The following is a 21,963-nucleotide window of genomic DNA, read 5'->3' as shown; positions in this document are numbered from 1 at the left end:
TTCCGAGCAATCAATAGAGAAATGGGAGCTTGAGGAAAAGGTTGTGTTTTCTCTGCCACACCGGTTTTTCCCTTTCCAGTCACACATGCCGTGCTGATGAGGTTTTGAAAGGCAGGTGAGGTGCAGCATATATAAAGAGGTGAAACTCATGACCCGTGCATGCAGGCCTCAGACCTTAACGTGGGTCTCATAGGTTTTTAGTCCCATCCGCATGTCTGCCTCCTCTCCCTCCAGGCAGTAACCCCATTTACTGTCTGCTAAATAAAACCAACACAGAGCTGGATTCTAGAAGTAAATGGCTTTTAATTTATCTAACTCTGGCTTCACAGCGCAAGAAGAAAACTTCACACTAGCTTTCTAATGAACAGGTGTGAAAATGGACCATCTAATGATTATTAGTGCCAATTCTTCTGATGAAATTTACAGGGGGCAGTGTTTTTTAATGGGGGCTGAATCAGTTTCAGTCTGTTAGCAATTAGAAAAACAAAAATAAGAAAAAAAGTATATATTTCTCAAAATAAGTGTTTTTGCCTTTAATTTGAGCAGGTAATAATGTTGTTTAATGTTTGCTCCTAAACATAAGATAATCACATATTATGCACTTGAAATAATGGATTTTTCCCCCATTTTAAATGTAAATAATCTAATTCCAATGAAAAATGGTCTAATTCATTAAATTCTCCAATCAAGGGAAGATCTATTTAAAAAAAAAAAAAGTCTTCTGTTTAATTTTTGTTTATGTTTTCATTTATGTTTTCAGTACAGGGGCCACAACAGGGGCCAGGGCCAGTCCTACAGGGGCATCAATCGGTGTTGGTCCCTATCTACTGTAGAACCGTCCATGGAGTTATACGTATAATCGATAGGCATGATTTTTGTTTTTGGTTAGTTATCAAGACTGAGTCTTTCTCAAATTTGAAGTTCTGTTGTACTTTAATAGCTTTTATTAACCTGAAAATTTAACACAGGCCCTTAAAAAGTGCAAAAGGTTTTACCTTAAAGGAGGAGAAATGTTTCAGGTTTATGTTCTGCATAAAAGCATAAGAATTCTGTAACTTACACTGCAAAAACATTCTAAAAATTAGTAAATATTTCTTAAAAGTTGAGTAGGAAAATACGATGATCTGCCAATGGAATTAGCGTTTTTACCCAGAAAATAAGAAAATTAGATATTATGCACTTGAGATAAGAGACTGCAGTTGTTTTGTCTTATTTTAAATGTAAATTGTCTTATCCTATTGGCAAAGTGTCTCACATACCTGCTCAATTCAAGAAAAATGCACTTATTTTAAGAAAAAAAAGTCTTACTTAGATATACATTTTTTGCAGTGTAGACTTACTTAGACCTAGACTTAGGCAGGCTTTATTGTCATTTTGTACACACCCAGAGTATACAAAAAGAAATTTTGTTCATTACAGCTCTCAAGACATTTCCATTTTAAAATTGCAGCAGTGATAAAATGTAAATATAAGACTGGTATATGATTTACTGTGGGACCTAACTCCTCTTCATCCTCATCATCCAGGAGGCCCTGGCTCAAGCTTGTGATTACATCAGGAAGATGAGAGCCGACATGGGGGGAACCAACATCCTGGCGCCGCTCACCTGGATTATGAGGCAGCCCACGTTCAGCGGTCACCCCAGGCTGCTCTTCCTGCTCACAGACGGTGCAGTCAGCAACACGGGAAGGGTTATTGAGCTGATCCGCAGCCATGCACGCTATATCAGGCAAGAACTACTGTCAAACCACCTGCTTTTGTGATCCAGATCGATAAATTATGTTGCTTGGCATGTTGTCAATACTAAATAACAACAAGCTCTCTTGTTAAAGCTCTCCCTGACCGTAAACACTTTGACATATGATCAAGGTTATGCTTGTTTCTATGCTTGTTTGTACCGTTAAACATTTTCTCCCATAGAGTTTATTTTGAATTTATTTTGTTTTTGATTTTTTTTTTTTTTTTGTGAGAGACCAGCACCAAGTTGTGCAAAAAAGGTAAATTAAATTGGAAGTAAAATGATAAATTTAAAAACTGTTAAAATTGTTTACAAATAAAAATCTAAACAGTACCCAGGGCATGATGCTGCCATCGTCTTGCCCAAATATAACAGCAAAAATCATCTTACCTGTTATCTAATATACCCGTCATTTTCAGCAGTAATGCAAGAAAATGTGAATTAATAAAAGAAAGGAGACTGGATTTCTGCAAGAGAGTCTGGGGACATCTTTCAGATAAAAAGGAATAAAGTGTAATTAGATTAAATAAAAAAGTGGGACATTAGGGTTTCATTTTTTAAAGCTATTTACACATATTCATATTCATATTCACCTATTTAATTTAACAAAAAACTAATATTATCCTATATATATATTATATACTAATATAATTCAATTCAATTTTCAATTCAGTTTATTTATATAGCTCCAATTCACAACACATGTCATCTCAAGGCATTTTACAGTTCAACCAGATCATACAGTCAAATTGATACAAAGTTTTCTATCTAAGGAAAACCAGTTGATTACATTGACTCATTGACTCAAATACAATCCCTCACACTAAGCATGCTTGTAGCGACAGTGGAGAGGAAAAACTCCCTTTTAACAGGAAGAAACCTCCAGCAGAACCAGGCTCAGTGTGAGCGGCCATCTGCCGAGGCCGACTGGGGTTCAAGGAGACAGAAGCAGAGATACAAAAAGCAGCTGTAAAAGGCGGCCCCGTCCAGGAAACACACAGCCAGGCAAACGAGCTCCAAGGCAGCTCCCATGCCAGAGGACGAAGAGAGCACATCCAGCCAGTCACGGTCAGAGAAACAGGACCACACTGGAAAACAGGCAGATCTCCAGCATCTAAAAACAAGGGTGTTGATGGAAGCAGCACAGCTGATGTTTCTTTCCAGGATGACGTCACAGCCAAACAGGAACAGACGAGGCAAAGCTACTCTGAGGATACTAATATAATATATATATATATATATATATATATATATATATATATATATATATATATATATATATATATATATATATATATATATATATATATATATATAATATACTAATATATATATATATTACGAATATATATATATATATAAACTAATATTATCCTATATTTATTATATACTAATATATATATATATATATATATATAGGATAATATTAGTTTTTTGTTGAAGTAAATAGCTGAATATGAATAATTGAATATGAGTAAATAGCTTTATATACATATACATATATATATATATATATATATATATATATATATATATATATATATATATATATATATATATATATATATATATATATATTTATAATTATATGTTGATGCTCATTCTAGTATAAACATGTAAATATTTCAAATTTATAAAACATTTAACTAGTTTCTTACAGCTACCATATTGCCAAATGCCATATTTAACCAGTTGATTATCTTTCCCTCCACATTATTTTTAATTAATGGGGCCGGTTTTGTTTCCACTGACTAATTTATTTTTTTTCCATAAAGGCTTTAATATCAAAACTGAGTAGATAAGCACATCTAAGCCTCAACGTCTTTGCTCAGAAAAGAACTAAAATAAATTAGCAACTCAACTCTTTGCTCTGAAAATATAAACTAAAGGTCACTAGTTTCTTGTAAAACATTTTAATTTGGATGAACCTTTGTTAAAACTGTTGGCGGCGAACATAAGTCTTAATTTTTCTATCATCTTGTGACGATTTGTCCACCCTCTCTCGCTTTCGCCAAAGCTAACCGCATGCTCTTTCTTTAGTCTTTTTTAATTGTTTTGATTAAAAGGTTTTTGCTAAGATCTTTAAAGCCTGTAGGCTTAGCTGTTCTTCTTCTACTGTGTTTATGATGTCACAAATATCACCCGCAGCTCTTATGATAAACATGCCCACTACACTTTCTACATTGTTACCATGATAACGGTCCACATGCAACACTTTATTACTCTCTTTAATGAGATACTAAGATTGGTCAAATCTCCTGGGACAGCTTTAGTCATGGACTGTCCTCCGGTCAATCTGCACGGCACTAGTTTCTTGGTTTTTAAATGTAGTATAATACATCCAAAAACACTGTGGTAAGGCATATCTAAATTCATCACTTTTCATGCCTTACAAGAGAAATCAATGACTTAGCTACCGCCAAAATAATCTCTCATGTCTCTCTATTGGGGTATTAAAATGTAAATATGGCTATAATGTGGAGATCCTGTTAAAATGAAATGTCGGAACCTGCAGCTCATTTTATCTCTTACAAACATTCAACATCACAGGTCTATCCTGGGGGAAACATCTGTGCAGCTCTAAGCCACAACAAAGCTGTGTGAATAGATGCTAGAATGAGGGAATAAGAAAACAGCATGTGAACACCATCTGTCAACTTAGAGGGAGAGACAGTGACACCACAAATCTGCCGCGCTCCAGGAAATCGTTTCATTTTGCCGCCTGCATTTAAGGGTCACGCTGTGAAGTCCCCGTCCAGAGCCGTTCTGGAATTAATTTACTTTTGTCTTCTCCCTTTTAATGGATGACTTCCCCCTGGATAATTGCATTAGGTGTAGAAAGCTCAGTCTACTCATCAACACTTACCAGGTCATTATCACTATATGCTTCTAAGGGACCAGATCAAACAAGAATCTTTCTATTACTAAAGTCTGGATTTTAACTGTGTGATGGATGAAACACCCCTTCTAACCGGCATTCCAAAAAAGCTGGAAAAAAAAAATCTACTGGACTTAGTTTTCAAGTTTGAAGACGTTTCGCTTCCCATCCAGGAAGCTTTTTCCAATTCAAAATGTCAGAAATTGATGTGTGTATATATGAAGAACTGCATACTACTTTGATTTGCGCTGCATATCCATCTGGAAACCTTCCGTTAAGGTAATTTTGGGAAGGGGCGAAAATACTGGTTAGCTGATTGGCCTATGTTGGTGATAGACGGGCCAAATAAACCAATCAGATCAAGGAAGCATATGACGTACTAACAGAGCGACGACGAAGAGGAGCCAATTGATAGATCAAACTCTTGCCGAAACCAGTTGGGAGAAGAACAAAAACATCTTTTCCTCTGAGAAAAGCCTCCAGAGCAGTGTTTTGCTCTTCTTTCAGTGAAGAAATACTCTGTAATTCCGATAAAACTTGCTCGATAGCCACACTAACGCTAGTTTCATCGGCTGAAGCCGCCATGTTCTTTAGACTGAACTGTCGCACTTCTCGTTGCTTCACACCTCAACCCGCCTCAAAGCCAACGCTGATTGGACGTTCGTTTGGTGAACGGCTCCAAATTTTCTTTAACGGAGAGTCTCCAGACTGATCTGCGAGTGAAACCTTGAAAGCTTGCAAGATCAGGATGGTCTCACGAGGCTAACTTATGACTTTTTATGTAGAGACTTTCCTTCACCAGAGACAAGGAAGTTGGTCAGTTTGTTAAAAGTAAAATACAGGGTATTATTAGGAAGAAAATAAGTTAGAGTTCCTTCAGCACAAGCACTGACAGACGTCTAATGATGCACCGTTAGCATGGCATTCTGTTCCACAGTTGTCCTAATCACTTGGCTATTGGATTCTTGTGGGTTGTGGCAGAGTTACATGCAAAGTTGCGAAATAAGAACAACCGAGGGCTTGAGTTTGAGAGGCAGATGATCCGAGTCATATTCATGTGTCAGAGTAGAGACCCTGTCAAGCAGGCATACCTTGATCTATTATGACAAAGCAGAAATGGACAGATTTTTCACTACCCAGACATATACATCTGAAAACCATACACATTAAGACTTACAGCTGAATTGTAGTGCCTTTTTATTTTTATTTGTATTACTAAAAGTATAATTTTTCTTCTTACTTTCCATATTTTGTCTAATTTTACAGCTTACCCCATAACTTGTCACTAAAGAACTCTATAGAATGAGGTTGTAGTTTAATAAAAGGTTAAAAAACATCCAGAGTTGAGGTCAATTTTTCAGCTCTGCATGTCCCGTGTCTCTATGTAAAGTATGTACCCATAAATTTCTTGATCTATCCTTGAACACTGCAAAAACGATCTAGAAAAAATCAAAAAATTCTTAAAGCTACAGTGTGTAATAATTACAGGGATATACAGTCAGAAATGTAATATATTATCAGTGACGTGCGGTGAGGTTCATAGCTGGTGAGGCACTGACGTCATCAGAATCAGATTTGCAAATAGATGCATAGATTGACAGCAGTTTACAGGTTATGTTTCACTTCTGCATCCTTACACATACAAACTGTAGCTCACAAAACACACATTTCCTTAAAAAACAAAACAAAATAAATGTTATTACTGTCTTACCTTTACTTATAAATGAATAGAAGTCCTCCTTATCTTCCTTCAGTTTTAAAAGTCTCTCTGTCTCAATGGAGATCACTGCCAGGGAAGAAAGCCTTCCTTGATCCGTCCTGTTCCTGCCTTATGTTTTCAGTCTCTTGAGCACCCCCTGCCATGAGGCAAGAGAACTGCCTGCCTCACCTCGAACTTGTTCTCTGCCGTTTATAATCGCTCATTACACGAAACACGTTACACAAACACAGTTGGTGACAAAAAGCTCTGTACATTATATACATAAGCCAAATTATTAGAAATAAGTTCACATATTACATTTGTTTAAACTATTTTATTGACGCCGTACAGCAACATGCTCTCTCCGCTTTGCAGCCAGCGCAGAGCCAGGGGTTGCGCAATCCAAGGTGAGGCAGAGCTCGCTGCTGCCTCACCGGCATCGCTTCCAAGCATTTGAATGGGAAAATAAGAAAATTCAGCGATTTTGAACAAATAAAAATCGAAATTGGTGAAGCTACATGAAAAATGAATATTTTTTAGTACAAACCACCGGATGAATATAACAATTTAAATTACTTTATGATTATATATTTTCTTTCTTTCCATGATGGCTGGTGAGGCACTGCCTCACCTGCCTCCCCTGACCGCACGTCACTGTATATTATACATAACTATGTTATTTTATCATCATCTACGAGCTCAGCCTCTTAACCTTAATATTTGCGTTGCCTTAGAATTCGTTATTTATAATTACATAGGAGCGGGTCTCGCAGCCATGGAGGCAGACATCTTTGCGCTACGGCAGCGCAGAGCCAACAAACTAGTGATTGCGAGATCGCAAAAATGTAACAACGATGTAGAAAAAAAAACCGGGTATATTTATTATCTTAAGTCTACATGAAATCTATACCCTACACAAACTAATGAAATACTATCTGTAAAATTATCTATGTAAACAAACCTCATCACTTGAGAAGGTAGGTGATGCGGACGTCGTGGAAGACATTTTGTCCCGTAACGCTCGCCGTACTGTTGGGAGGGAGAGGAGGTGGGGGGGAGATGTTCATGTTGCTGCAGTCTGCAGTCTGACCGCTAGATGTCGCTAAAAGTTACACACTGTAGCTTTAAATTAAGTGTATTTACTCTTAATTCACTGGAAAAATCTAAATCTAGACAAGTCACTTTTTCTTAAAATAAGTGCATTTGTTCTTGAATTGAGGTAAAAGAGACATTTTGCCAATGGAACAAGACAATTTACACTTAAAATAAGAAAACACAATTGCATTGTCTTATTTTAAGTGAATATTATCTAATTATCTTATTTTAAGAGTAAAATTACCCATTTCATTAGCAAACTATCTGATTTACCTACTCAAGTTAAGGGTGAATACACTTAATTTAAGAAATTTTTACTTATTTCTAGATCGTTTTTGCAGTGTTTGAGTAGGTAAATAAGATGATTTGCATATGGAATTAGTATTCTACTCTTAAAATAACATAATTAGATAATATGCACTTTAAATAAGACACTGGAATTATTCCTTCTTATTTTAAATGTAAACTGTGTTGTTCCATTGGCAAAGTGTCTCCCCTCCTCAATTCAAGAAAAAATGCACTAATTTTAAGAAGAAATTACTTATTTAGATTTACATTTTTTGTAGTGAATGTGCTGCCTTTCATGTTTCTGCGCAGATGTTTTTCATTCGGCATAGGACAGAATGCTTGCCGGAGGCTCGTGCATGGACTGGCGGCTGTTTCCAAAGGAACAGCTGAATTCCTGTCTGACGGAGAGAGGCTGCAGCCCAAGGTACTCGTTTCCAGCCTGGAGTGTCTCTCATAACATGACATCTAGCTACTCTGAGAGACACTGGAGGGTCATTATGCAGTCATTTAAACACACTGAGAGCCTGCAACTGATACCCATTTCAAGATCGTATATGAAACACCACTTCCTCTGTGAAACTGTCAAAGGGAAGCAATGTTATTTCTGTTTTAACTCCACAGATGATAAAATCACTGAAGAAAACCATGTCCCCTGTACTCAGTGACATTTCCATTGAATGGCTCTTTCCTGAAACCAAAGAGGTGCTGCTCTCCCCCGTTGGCAACACCTTCCTCTTTCCTGGGGACAGTCTGATTGGCTACAGTGTGGTGTGCGACACCACTCGTTACCATGACAACCCCAAATCTGTAAGACACCTGATGAAGGGTAACAATTAAGCGCATGCTTGTGTGGTTCAGAAAAATAACCTTTTCCAGTATACAAATTGCTTTTTTGACATCAAAACTACCTCTAACTGTTTTGATGAAAATTATTTCTGACTGTCCTTGACATTTTTTTTCCTCAGATGTAATAACAAAATACATAAAACTGTTTGAATTGTTTGATCTAATAAACAAAAGACCACTTGTCAGAAGGAGAAACTTGCTTCACATCTCAACAGGATAAAAGGAGGCGATACAGCATGATGCGCTCCATTGAGTCAGACAGCTCGGTCTTTTACCACTCGCAAGAAGAGGAGGCGGGGAGGACAGGAGTTGACAGTCACGGGTCCCTCCGGGAAGCACCCTCTGGCACGCTCCATGACTCCTACCAGGACTCCATGATGGAGAGGGGCCCTGTCATGACAGAGCCAGACTTCACAGGTAATGAACTGTACGTTTCATTGGTCAGCATTCCCATCGTTTGTAAAGTTTTTGCTCTTTGACAAAGAAGTTCCATGATTATTTTTATAAAGGTTGATGATTAGTATTGTTTTAAATGTGCAGGAATCATCAAACTGTATGCAAGGACAGTAGGGGGTGTAGAAAAATGTATCACAATATTCAATTTAATTAAATTAAGTTTATTTATGTAACGCCAATTCACAACACATTTCATCTCAAGGCACTTTACAGTTCACCAGATCCTACGGTCAAATTGATTAAAAGTTTTCTATCTAAGGAAAACCAGTTGATTGCATCGACTCATTGACTCAAATACAATCCCTCACACTAAGCATGCTTGTAGCGACAGTGGAGAGGAAAAACTCCCTTTTAACAGGAATAAACCTCCAGCAGAACCAGGCTCAGTGTGAGCGGCCATCTGCTAAGGCCGACTGGGGTTCAAGGAGACAGAAGCAGACATAGAAAAAGCAGCTGTAAAAGGAAACACAGCCAGGCGGACGAGCTCCAAGCCAGCTCCCATGTCTGAGGATGAAGAGAGCACATCCAGCCAGTCGCAGTGAGAGAAACAGGACTACTCTGGAAAAACAGGCAGATCTCCAACATCCATATACAGAGGTGTTGATGGCAGCAACACAGCTGATATTTCTCTCCAGGATAAAGTCACAGCCAAACAGGAACAGACGAGGCAAAGCTACTATGAGAAAAAGCAGAGAGAGCAGAACGTTAGAGATTGAACTAACTGATTCTGCAGAGTGGGAGAATAGAGATAGAATGAAGCAGAATGATGAAATGGGGGTCCCTATGTCCTCCAGCAGTCTAAGCCTATAGCAGCATAACTATAGAGATAGCTCAGGATAACCTGAGCCACTGTAACTATAAGCTTTATGTGGTAATGTGGCCTTTTTGTTTAGTTGTTGAATGTTTTCTAATTTTGGATTTTCTTTGTTTTTGAACTTGTTTGCTTGTTTTTAATTTTGTGTGTTGCATGTTTTTTTGGGATTTTGTTTGGAGGCCACATTGCCACTCACACCTGGACACGCCCACAGCAACGGCACAGGTGTTCCCAATCAACCAAGCAGCGTGCCGACTGGGACGCTGATTAAAAAGGCAGCTGTTTGGTTGGAGAGACAGACCCGGACATGGGAAGGTTTGGTTGGAGACAGACACCGGACATGGGAAGGCCGATCATGGAGGGAGCCGGACGGAGCGGGTGAGAGAGAAGCAGCGGGAGAGGTTTGGGGACTGACGGCCGGAGGCCGCTGGAGCAAGGTGCAGAGACGCCGCACTGGAGCGAGGTGCAGAGACGCACACCGGAGCGAGGTGCAGGGACGCATACCGGAGCGAGGTGCAGGGACGCACACCGGAGCGAGGTGCAGGGACGCATACCGGAACGAGGTGCAGGGACGCGCACCGGAGCGAGGTGCAGGGACGCGCACCGGAGCGAGGTGCAGAGACGCACGCCGGAGCGGGGTGCAGAGAGGCCCGTCATGGAGCGAGGCGCAGAGACGCACGTCGGAGCGGGGTGCAGAGAGGCCCGTCATGGAGCGAGGCGCAGAGGCACGCTGGCGAGAGGCGCGTGTTGGAGGTGACTTCGCAGGCCAGCTACGCTGGAGAGGCCCACACGCGCAGCGTGCCGGAACGAGGATCCAGCGCTGGGGTGGACGGTGTCCTCCATTGTACCCGCCGAGTGCGCGTCTTTTAACAGACTGGCCCATTGACTCTGCTGCTCTTCACCATCTGGATTTTTATCTTTCTTTTTATCTTTTTTTTATTGGATTTTAATCAATTAAACTTTTTAAAGCTCTGCTCACAATTGCCGCAGTCTGTTTGGTTTTATGTTTTTTTTTTTTAAGAGGATCGCACCTCTCAGGTGCCACATTTATCAAAAAGGAAAGTTTTAAGCCTAGCCTTAAAAGTAGACAGGGTGTCTGCCTCACGGACTAAAACTGGTCGTTGGTTTCACAGGAGAGGAGCCTGATAACTAAAAGATCTGCCTCCCATTCTATGTTTAGAAATTCTAGGAACCACTAGTAAACCTGCAGATTGAGAGCGAAGTGCTCTGTTAGGAACATAAGGAACAATCAGATCTCTGATAACAGATGGAGCTTGGCCATTTCGGGTGAAAGGCGAGGTAAACCCTGGACAGGTCACCAGTCCACGACAGAAAATAAAACATTAATCCCTAAAAAAATAAAAAAATAAAATTTTCTTTGCATAAATGTTTATCAAAATTATGTTATCTTTTATTCAGAACATAATAACATTTGTGACACTTAAGTATTTTTTTTTTATCAGCTAGACTGAGGAAGGAATGGCCTTTTGCACTGTGAAGGTTGCAGACCCCAAATATGGATCAATCTATTGGATGCTTTTACTATTAACATTGATTAGGTTTCTATTGCGATATATATATATATATATAAATATTGATATTGTTTTATTACACTGCCTCTAACCTGGAGGAATGATAAATTATTGATATAGATAACCTGTCTCTCTCAAAAGTATGACATTGCCTAAGGGGGGATTTGAACTAATTAAATCCCATTCTTCCACATTTGGTGCTAGCTTTAAGATCACAGCTGTTTACGTTTAACAAAAATAAATAAAAAAAAATAAAAAAAGAAGCTTTGTATGTGGAAAACAAGTACATGGTGACAGTGCCGGCATTTTGTGACTCTCTGCTAATTTGGCGAAGCGTTGAAAGCAGTTAGAGGTTTTCTGTTGAATGTACCACAAATTAGTTTCTGTTGGTTGTTGTTTTCTCGTCAGTCGGAGCAATGGTTGCCAGTCTTTGGACCATGAAGAAAAATACGGCTCTACTGTAGGTGTTTAATGGTAATTAAAGAAGAGTTTAGTAAAGATTGAATGGATTTGCTCATATTTTGTTCAAATACATAAATCTATAACTAGATTGTTCCGTGCAGAACTTTAGGTTTTTTTAGTTTCTGGTTTACATCCTCAATGACAATCTCTTACATCTCGTTTACAATTTCAAACACAAAAGCGGTACGATGAAGGATCAGGGCCAGACAAAAAAACAAATACAAATAACGAGAATAAAGTCATAGAAATTATAAATTTATTATCGTAATATTACCAGAATAAATAATGAATAATGATGGAATAGAGTTGTCAGATTATTAGTCCTTTCAGAAGCAAAATCTTCAAACAATATCTGAGAGCACAACCCAACTACCATTTACAAACATACTAATAATTTGATGGCAATGGGCTAAAAGATTTAATATTTCCTTATCTGTAAAACTAAGAATAACTTCAGCAGATTCTCAACAGTCCTAATTTTATTGCATGGGATGACAGAGCAAGAGTTCTCATTGAATAATATTGGCTTTATTCTTTTAATATTAAGACTTTAATCTTACAATATTACAACATTAATTTGGTAATATAATGGCTTCAATCTCGTGATAATACGAATTTAATATTGTAATATTATGACACTTTATTCTCGTATTTTTACGACTTTATAATGCTATGTCTTTATTTTTGTAATATAATGATGTTATCTAATAATATTACAGCCTTTCAAAAGCAAAATTCAATTTAGTCTAGCCCTAATACTCCATCGTAATTTTTGCCATTAGATCCATAAATCTAGAAAATATGAAAAGAGGCAAACGCATGTAGATATTTGACCATGGCAAGACTAGTAGAATAGTTTTTTTCCATAAAGAGATAAAACTTGCATTGTGTAAAGGGATGTCCTAATCTGATATTATCACCGTAAATTATTATATATGAGAAACACTTCACTTCCATTTAAAGGTTATTTAACCCCATGGTTTGTAATAAATGTGTACTTTGTTCTTATTAGTCTAAAGGACTAATGTCTCAGCATGATCTGGAAAAACTAATCCATGCGTTTATTTTTAGTCGAAATGATTACTGCCACGGTTTTTTACAGGTCTGCCTAAAAAGTGGATCAGACAGCTGCAGCTGATCCAGAACGCTGCTGCCCGTGTCCTCACTAAGACTATAAAAAAGTAGAGCACATCACCCCAGTTCTAAAGTCCTTACACTGGCTCCCTGTATCTCAGAGAATAGACTTTAAAATACTTCTGTTAGTCTATAAATCTCTGAATGGCTTAGCACCTAAATACATCACAGACTTGCTATCAGTGTATCAACCCTCCAGACCACTCAGGTCTTCTGGCTCCAGCCTGCTCTGCATACCTAGAACCAGAACTAAACATGGAAAAGCAGCATTTAGTTCCTATGCTCCACTTATTTGGAACAAACTTCCAGAAAACTGTAAAAGTGCGGAAAGCCTGAGTTCCTTTAAATCAAGACTAGAAACACATTTGTTTAGGATTGCCTTCGACTGTTCTAGTTAAACAGTTCAACTAAAACATATTTTCTTTAGTCCAACTGTTTTTAATATTCTTTTTTGTTTCTGCATTTTTTATTTTATTTCATTTATTTTTTTATTTTTTCCTACTTGCTTTGATTCGGTTTTATCTTCCTGTATTTTAATCATGTAAAGCACTTTGCATTGTCTTTGTACTGAATTGTGCTATACAATACATTTGCCTTGCCTTATACCCAATGTTGATTATTGTTCTCTATTTGGATAATATCACGTGATCAATGATAAAATTATCCATCATCATTGTATTTTTGCTTTCTAAAGTGTTGACTCTGAATTCTTTACATCATTTTTAGATGACACATCACCAAGGAGACGAGCCTACAGCACTAACCAACTGATGGACTACAACCCAGGGAAGAAAACCTTCACTCTCAGTGACCCTAACTCTGTGGTGCCCAAGAATCCTCTGAGAAGGAGTAAAGTCCAGGAGCTGACAGGCCAGATGAGCCCCGAGCATGAAGTGCAATGGAAGAACGACTACCAGGTAAGATTACGCTGCAAAATTACCATTAGGGCGACAGTGGCGTCGGATGTAGGAGTTTGCCCTGAAATCGAAGGATTGACGGTTCGGTGTCGTTGTGTCCTTGGGCAAGACACTTCACCTGCATTGTCTACTGATGGTGGTCAGAGGGCCCGGTGGCGCCAGTGTACGGCAGCGTCGCTTCTGTCAGTGAGCCCCAGGGGAGCTATGGTTACAATGTAGCTTGCCACCATCAGCGTGTGAGTGTGTGTGTGAATGGGTGAATGAATGTAGTGTAAAGCGCTTTGGTCAAGTCTCCTGACTTGAAAAAGTGCTATATAAGTACAGGCCATTTACTATTAAAATTTATTTTTATTCCCTTACATAATATACCAACCAATTTTCCTCAATGTGATTTTAATTTAGCACATGCTGGTTGTTCGAGGTTCCTGCCACCAATACAAAAAAACTAAGTACTAGCATATAATTAAGGCAGCAGCATGTGGATTTATCTAATGAGGGAGTTGTCTAACTGTCAAGTAGAAAATGATATTTGAATCCAGAATGAGTTGGCAGCTACAAAAGCTACCTGACCCATGTCTGGATTGGAGTATAATCAATAAGAGACTAATGTGTCCTTCTCTGTAATTAAGGGCAAAATTAATGAATCACAATTAGGTTTGAAAACTCAGGAAGAAATTTGCCGTGACTAAACAGAAATAAAAGGAGGAAACCGTGTCTCCTCTGGTAAATCCCGCTGAAGAACCCCGTCTAAGCTGGACTTAATGAATACATATAGCAAATCTCTAATTTAATTAAAATGAGATTCATGAGACACAGAACTCTTGGGGCATTGAACTTGTCAACAGGATAAATATCCCTCCTGAAAACGTCTGTTTCTCCAATATGGGTTTTGGAACACACTTTTGCACCGTGGATATTTTGGTAATCAGAAAAAACAAGAAAATATAAAATACTGTGCAAATCCCAATGAAATGTTTTACATTTGGAAGTGATGCGATAAACGGAAACACAACTGGTGCATAACTGTTAAGCAGAAGGAAAGTCTTCTGGGCATGTCTCTGCCATAGTTTCACATCTGCTTACAATAATTTTGTCCTATTCATCTTTGCAAAGTAGTTCAGGCTCATGTGTATAGAGACTGTCTACCTTCTCTATGATTCCTAATGATACTTTGTACTTTTAAAGAGTAACACACATGCTGATAGGTGAACCTCTACCCAAGTCTTAGGTCTTTGACCAAAAGAAATATTGAATTAATTCCTCTTTACTCTTTATACCTGAAAAAAACAACAAAAAGGTGCCTTTGAAAGTCTGTTATAATTTCCTTTAAACAACTTAGTTTAGTTATATGGGTTATAAATATATAAAAAAAACATATTAACTTAATTTTCATTACAAAATACCTTACCGCCTCAGCTTTCCCTGATTTTGGCTCTGCACCCCCCAGAACTAAATGTTTAAATTGGTACTTTATAAACATAAAAATGGCTGCAAAAAGATCCATAATATTACAACTGTACAACTCTGACCCTGAGTCAGACCCAGAGGTTGAAAAAGTGGAGCCTCTTGGGCAGCTGGATTGGGGAATAAAACGAAAACAGACAGACCCCTTTCCAATTTTATAAAACAGAAGGAGTATGGAAGCGAATTGTTACCATATTTCAAATGAAAAAGCATTTCCAGATGTTTTTTTCATTTTAAGAATGTGGCTGTATTACTAGACTCATAAATAAAATTAGCAATCAATCATCCTATTTGCGTTTGCATTTTCTTCTTCAAGACTGCACTATGGAGGACTGACTCTGACATATATGAAAATATATACAGAAATAAATAAATGCTCAATAAATAAATAAGCATACAATTAATTGCCACCAAAAATACGAAAAAGCAATGTCCGCTGTGTTTTCTCCTTGATTATGTAAAATGTGCAGTCTTAAAAAAGAAAATACAAATGCAAATAGGATGATTGATTACTAATTTCATTTATGAGTCAAATAATGCAGCCACATTCTTAAAATGAAAAAGCATTTCTGGAAATGCTTTTTCATTTTCAAATTTTACATTTCAAATTGAATTTTGGTTTGTATTTGCTGGGGTACATTTTGAACAATAAATCTCAAATTACTTTTTTTTCTCCATTTTAATTAAGTAAAATGATGAGCAGTCTTGAAGAAGAAAATTAAAATGCAAACAAGATGATTGATTACTAATTTCATTTATGAGTCAAACGATGCAGCCACATTCTTAAAATGAAAAAGCATTTCTGAAAATGCTGTTTCATTTGAAATACTGTATGGTAACGATTCTCTTCCATAGTATGGAAGAACAGCAAACCTGAGACACACTGAGAAAGGAGAGCACCTGTCAAAGAAAAAAAAAAGGCCAAGAGTTCTGTGACTATGGATGAGCGGCAGAGATCTGCAGCTCAGGTGGGGGAATCTGTTTATATGGTACTTATAAGGTGGTAAGAAGGAAATAAATCTGTCGGAAGTTTGCCACAAGCCATGTAAGAGACATAACTAATGCAGAAGAAGAAACTATAGCGACCTAAGATCCAGCTTAAATTCTTTCTTCTGCACTATATGTGGTAAAAAGCTAACTCCATACTCCTACCTGAATACCCTATCTGCAATGTGAAACACGGTGAGGGCTGCATAATACTGTGGGAATGCTGTTAAAACTCTTCATCCACTCTAACTCAGCTTTAGCTTTTTAGCAAAGATGAATAAGCAAAACCGAGTTATTGCAAGCAAAAAAACATGTTCTGCAAATTGATATTTGACAATACACACAATCTAGAAAATAAACTTTTAAAATGGTTGTGCGAGTAACTTTGGTGTTCTTATATTTTGTTATTTCAAATATATATTTCTTGCATTTTATTTTATTTTATCTAATCACATTGTTTTCACTTCAAGTTCAATATAAACATTCATTCTTGACATGCAGATCGACCAGTACAATTGTTGCTAATTTACATGCAGCCCAGTCTTTGTTTCTCCCTCCAGAGTCCGCCTCCAAAATATAAGACAATGGGCCGGATCTATCAAAGGTTTGCGTGTATAAAAACGTGAGCTATTTCACTGCGCACACTAAAAAATGTACAAACTGAACTATCAACAGCGTGCTAAAATGATTTGGTCTTTAAAACGTGCTAAATAGCGCCTCTTATCCATTTAGTACTTTTTCCTGCAGTAAATATGCAATATGGGGCGTTTACACGCAAAAGTGCGTCTTGTGGGAGGAGAACATGTAAATATATTAATTTAGCACTCGCAAAGTGATTTATTAAACCTGAAAGCAATTTTGCTAACGGTATCTGACTCTATATTTAACACGTTTCAAAAGAAGGTGCAAATGGTCTTTATGCGTAATTGCGCACACATGGCAGCAGTTATTGCCGCAAGAAGGAGAAATCGAAATGAAGCAAGGAGACGCAGAGAACGCATTTTTTCACTCCGTGTGAATATTTTTGGAATGAATGAGGAAACCATCATTAAAACATATCGTTTATCCAGCATTGCCATTTTGGAACTGTTGGGGGAACTCCGAATGGATTTGGAGCCAGCCACAAGGAGGACCCACGCAATACCAGATATCACAAAACTCCTTGCAACATTGCACTTTTTTGCATCTGGGATCTCCCAACCTCGTTTTTCAGAAGTGCTGTCCGACGTTTTAAATGCCATGTCGCCCGGACGCCCTAACGGAGAACCCCGACCTCATCCAGCCTGTGGAGCAACATGCCAATGCTGCGGGGATATATATATATATATATATATATATATATATATATATATATATATATATATATATATATATATATATATATATATATATTTTTTTTTTTTTTTTTTTTTGGAGGGGGTGGGGGTGTCACTGTAAGATTAAAATTTCTTAATGCACTAGTTTGCACAAACAACAAACTACTTTGCCGCAAACCACAAAACGCGCAAAACCATCATTTAAATAGGGCGTCTCCAACAGTTTTGCACCTGCCACCAGTTACGCAATCACTCTTGTTAAATCACCCGCAAACCATGGTTCAGTCCCTCGCGCAAAAATTCCAGTTTGCGAGCGCAAATTACTGCACGCAAAATTGGATCTTGATAAATCTGGCCCAATGAGATCCATAAAACGCTATTTGCAAAGAACGTAATTTCTGAATCTTAGTCTGAAAACACAGAAACTTGAAAAAAAGGAAAATATATCTAAATATATTTAGAAGAAATCTGCAATAAAAGGCTTTTTGAAAAAATTAAATATAAAAAAAAATAATCTGAGAAAATAGCAAAGTTAATCTCTAAACCTTTGTTTGATTTGAAGTTTTATTTCTAGGAGTCAACACTATTGCTTCCTTCCAGCTATCACCGCAACCCCCATCCCCATACAGGGGAACAGAACATATCGGCTGGTTAGCAAGGCCAATATCTCCCCCTGATGACCCCCCTTTCAGAGGCATAGACAGGTATTGGATATTGCAGGCTAACAAAGAACCCAAAACGACCCCCATTCCTAAGGGGCGGACCCGTTTTCTTTTTCTTTCAAGGCTTTGTTTTTGGTCCACTCTATAAATCCTCGAACTCAGTAGTATTTGTGACAGTTTGAATTGAAAAAGCTTCCTGAATGGGAAGCTAAATGTCTTCAAACTTGGAAACAAAGTCCAGTAGATTGTTTTTTAACTTCTTTGGAATGACTATTGCCTGGATGACTGAGAATCTTCACCAGCATTTCTGGATTGCATTTTTTTTATGTGAATTAACAAAATGTGTGCTTTTTTTCCATTTAGAACAATCTGATTTTTTGCTCATGATAATAAATAAACAAAATCTCCTCCAAACAAAATGCTCTGCTTGTAGATGTGCAATGCAGAATGAGCACTGCCCCTTTAGTGAACCTACAGCATATATACATAGGGGTTTAGAACTAGTGGATATCACAATTTTTACCTGTGAAAATAAAACAAAACATATTTTTATTGTTCAAGGTCATAATTTTATATTTTGTTGTTTTTTTATCATATAACATCCTTACAAGAATAATTAAAAATTGTGGTGTAACAGAACAAAATCAGAAAAAAATTGTAATTACTATTAATAGTTTTGCAAGGGATGTAAACACTGCCTCTAATTCGGGTCTCTGAGTAATGGGTATATGTTTTGTTGTACCTCTTCCATTATTAAAATGATAAACAGCCTCCCTCTCTAACATCCCAGCTTTTGTGAGCAAACAGAAACGACCAGAATAACAATTTGTGAATGTTGTATTACACTTTAACAAACCAATATAGGTACCTGGACTTTATGGTTTTATCTTTATGGTTTTAGCCACAGCTGGCCATGTCGTTCAGAGGGCGACCGGCCAGCTGTCCCAAACCGTCTCCTCAGCAGGAGCTGCCTCCACAGCAGGAAGAAAGCTCTGAGCTTCATCCCCAACCACAGCTACAGGATGGACCTCAGCCAAGCGACAGCAGAGGGGCGCCTCTCGCTCGCCCTCCTGCTGGGGATGAAGGGTCCAGATCGTCCACTGACAGCCCCTCTGTTGGCAGCGTTGGCGACACAGGTGAGAACACAAGGACAGCCTTTCTGGATTAATCAGTTAGTTCTCATTATTTCAAACAATTGATGAAAAAAACGTAACTTTTATTCAAGGACTCATCCCTGTAAAAGGTAAGCGTCTGTCATTTTAGGACAGCATTTACAGACATCTATATAGTGACAATTTATTAGTTGACATAGACAGTGGCAGTTGGTAAATTAACTTTCTGTCCAACTCCTTGAGGGGACTGTGACGGGGAAAAAAGGTCAGCCGTCCTTTACACCTTAAATTCAATTTGCATGGCCAGGCAATGAGAGAGAAGCACCCCTCTGTTGGTTTGATGTGGAAACACTGTGAAAGGTTTAAACAATGAGTGGCTGAAGTCGGTGACTGATTAACAGCCTCTGTTTCCAAACAATAGATTACAAAAAAATATATATATATATTTTATTTCATATTTACACACATATAAAAGAGTCAAAGCTGAACTGAATAGTACAAAAGTAATTATAATTGCTTTAAAGCACGACAAAAACTCAAGGCCTGCCTGCTTAATGCTTAATACAGCATTTCATCCGGCCCTCAGGAGCCAATAAAGGCAAATGTCGTAAAGTAGGGGCATATATAGTAGTGGCTAAAACTCTGAAATACATTGGAGTAAAGTTATAATACCAGACCAGTGGACTCAGTGAAAGAATATAAAGAATCAAAAGTTTAATTTAAAAAATAATGTATCATAAAATAAAAAAGTGATTGAACATCATATTAAATGTGCAGGTACTGGAAAATTTGCGATTATATAAACCTTAATTATTTTAATTTGTTCATCAGAAATTCATAAATTTGAGATTAACGTAAAGCCAGAATACTGACTTCCATCTCAGAATTATTATCTTTTTAAAAAATGTCTCAGCAAATTACTAGTTTCTCAGATAATTAGATTTAAATTCAGATTTCTAAATAAAATCACCAAAATTGAATTTGATTGTCATCAGAATTCTGCCTTTAATCGTAGAATTTCATCTTACATTACAGACTATAGAGAAGAAAGAGAATTCACACTTTGATCTCATAATTCCTAATTTTTATTTTTTTGAATTCTGATTTATTTATTATTTTTTTTAAGATTACATTCAGAATTCAGAGAAAAAAAAATCATTCAGAAAATTTCTTTCAATGGAGTGTTTTACTTTTTTTTCTAAACTGCCCCCAATCTTCTTCTTTAGATTATAATGTAATTCAACTAGTGATATAACCCGAAATATTTTCCCAGAGGAAGACACTGTTGAACCCCTTTTTTTTTTTTGGAAATCAGAAACAAAAATATTTCTAAGACCACTGTTATTATGGAACAATGTAACATTAACTGCAGCATATTTCAGACAAAGGTTGTCCTGTCCCAATGTTTGTGGTAAATACTGTAGAGAGGCCAAAATGAGCTTCTCTCACTGTGAAAAGCGCGTTTTGGCCTCAACCTTCTGATTTGAAGCTTGGAACCAAAAACATCTGCTCAAATCTACTTTATATTGTTATTTTTCAGCTCTAGATGATTGCCAGAAAAGATCATGGCTGTATCATTAAAGGTTTGTCTGTTACAGCTACTGTAAACTAGTCCAGTAAAGAGGTCAGGCTTATTTTTTGAAATGTTTTCAATATTCGATTTTCAGGTAACTGTACAGTTTTGTTTATTTTGTGACATGAGAATATTCTGGAGTAAAGTTTAAAAAGCCTCTGACTGAAGTTCTTTGACTATCTCTCTTAATAGTTAAAAGATCAGTTAACAAAAAAAACAAACAATTTCTATATTATTAACAACTTTAATTTAGAGCATCTTCAAAGCAGTTGTACATTTTTTTCACCCACTTTTACAAGAGCAAGTCATGGAAAAAGTGTTGTTGGTTCGCTAAAAGATTTAAAATTGCGATGACAGAACAAAGGGACTCTAAGGTGATGGGTGTGAAGAATTAGTATTCTCAATTTGCAAATAATAGATGACATTTTGGATCAAATGTAAAAGACCAAGCAAATATTTAAATACTGTAAGATTGCAGAAATTTTAAAAACAACCTAAAATTCCCTTTTTTTTCATCACTGTGATGCTCTGATGTCTCAGATGGATATGGGCACCAACTGTGTCAAGCAGAAACACCTCAGGAGACCCATGCCTCACATCTGGGGAGCACCAGCCAGCACAAAGGGAACTGCAAAGCGGTGGTGTCAGGACTGCTGTGTGGTCAGCCGATGAAGTGGGACGTGGTCTTTGACATCGAACCCTTTTTAAGCGGCCGGGAACGAGAGGAAAAGGTTCACGAAGAGCTGTGGAATGAGACGTTTCACCACCTGGCCGGGAGTTCAATCATTCAAGACTTTGAGCACATGGCCGATAAAGAGTCGGAGATAGAGCAAGGTGAGATTAGGCAGCTGCAGAGTGGAGGAAGCCCCCTTTGAAATTAGCTTTGCAGAAACGTACTTTAGTAAATATCAAAGCATGATGTTTAACATCCCTGATAAACATATTTCATGTTTTCAGTTTATGTTTTTTTTTACCATATAATTCACATGT

At 37.5% G+C, this 21,963-nt stretch overlaps 1 protein-coding gene across 1 annotated transcript in view; it reads left to right on the top strand.

The window, feature by feature from the left end:
• The window catches only part of vwa5b1 (von Willebrand factor A domain containing 5B1), a 76,013-nt gene that overhangs the window by 31,263 nt on the left and 22,787 nt on the right, over positions 1–21,963 (top strand). Inside the window, exons 10-16 of the mRNA XM_038309204.1 lie at positions 1,527–1,729; positions 8,008–8,122; positions 8,320–8,505; positions 8,760–8,961; positions 13,669–13,859; positions 19,190–19,424; positions 21,514–21,807. Of these exons, the coding sequence (XP_038165132.1) occupies positions 1,527–1,729; positions 8,008–8,122; positions 8,320–8,505; positions 8,760–8,961; positions 13,669–13,859; positions 19,190–19,424; positions 21,514–21,807 (1,426 nt within the window). The remainder of the gene's footprint in view (positions 1–1,526; positions 1,730–8,007; positions 8,123–8,319; positions 8,506–8,759; positions 8,962–13,668; positions 13,860–19,189; positions 19,425–21,513; positions 21,808–21,963) is intronic.

This window comes from Cyprinodon tularosa, unplaced genomic scaffold (assembly GCF_016077235.1).
Source record: "Cyprinodon tularosa strain WSP-4 unplaced genomic scaffold, ASM1607723v1 ctg66, whole genome shotgun sequence".
Lineage (NCBI taxonomy): Eukaryota > Metazoa > Chordata > Actinopteri > Cyprinodontiformes > Cyprinodontidae > Cyprinodon > Cyprinodon tularosa.
Note: the sequence above shows the minus strand (reverse complement) of the source record. Positions and strands in the feature narration are given on the sequence as shown.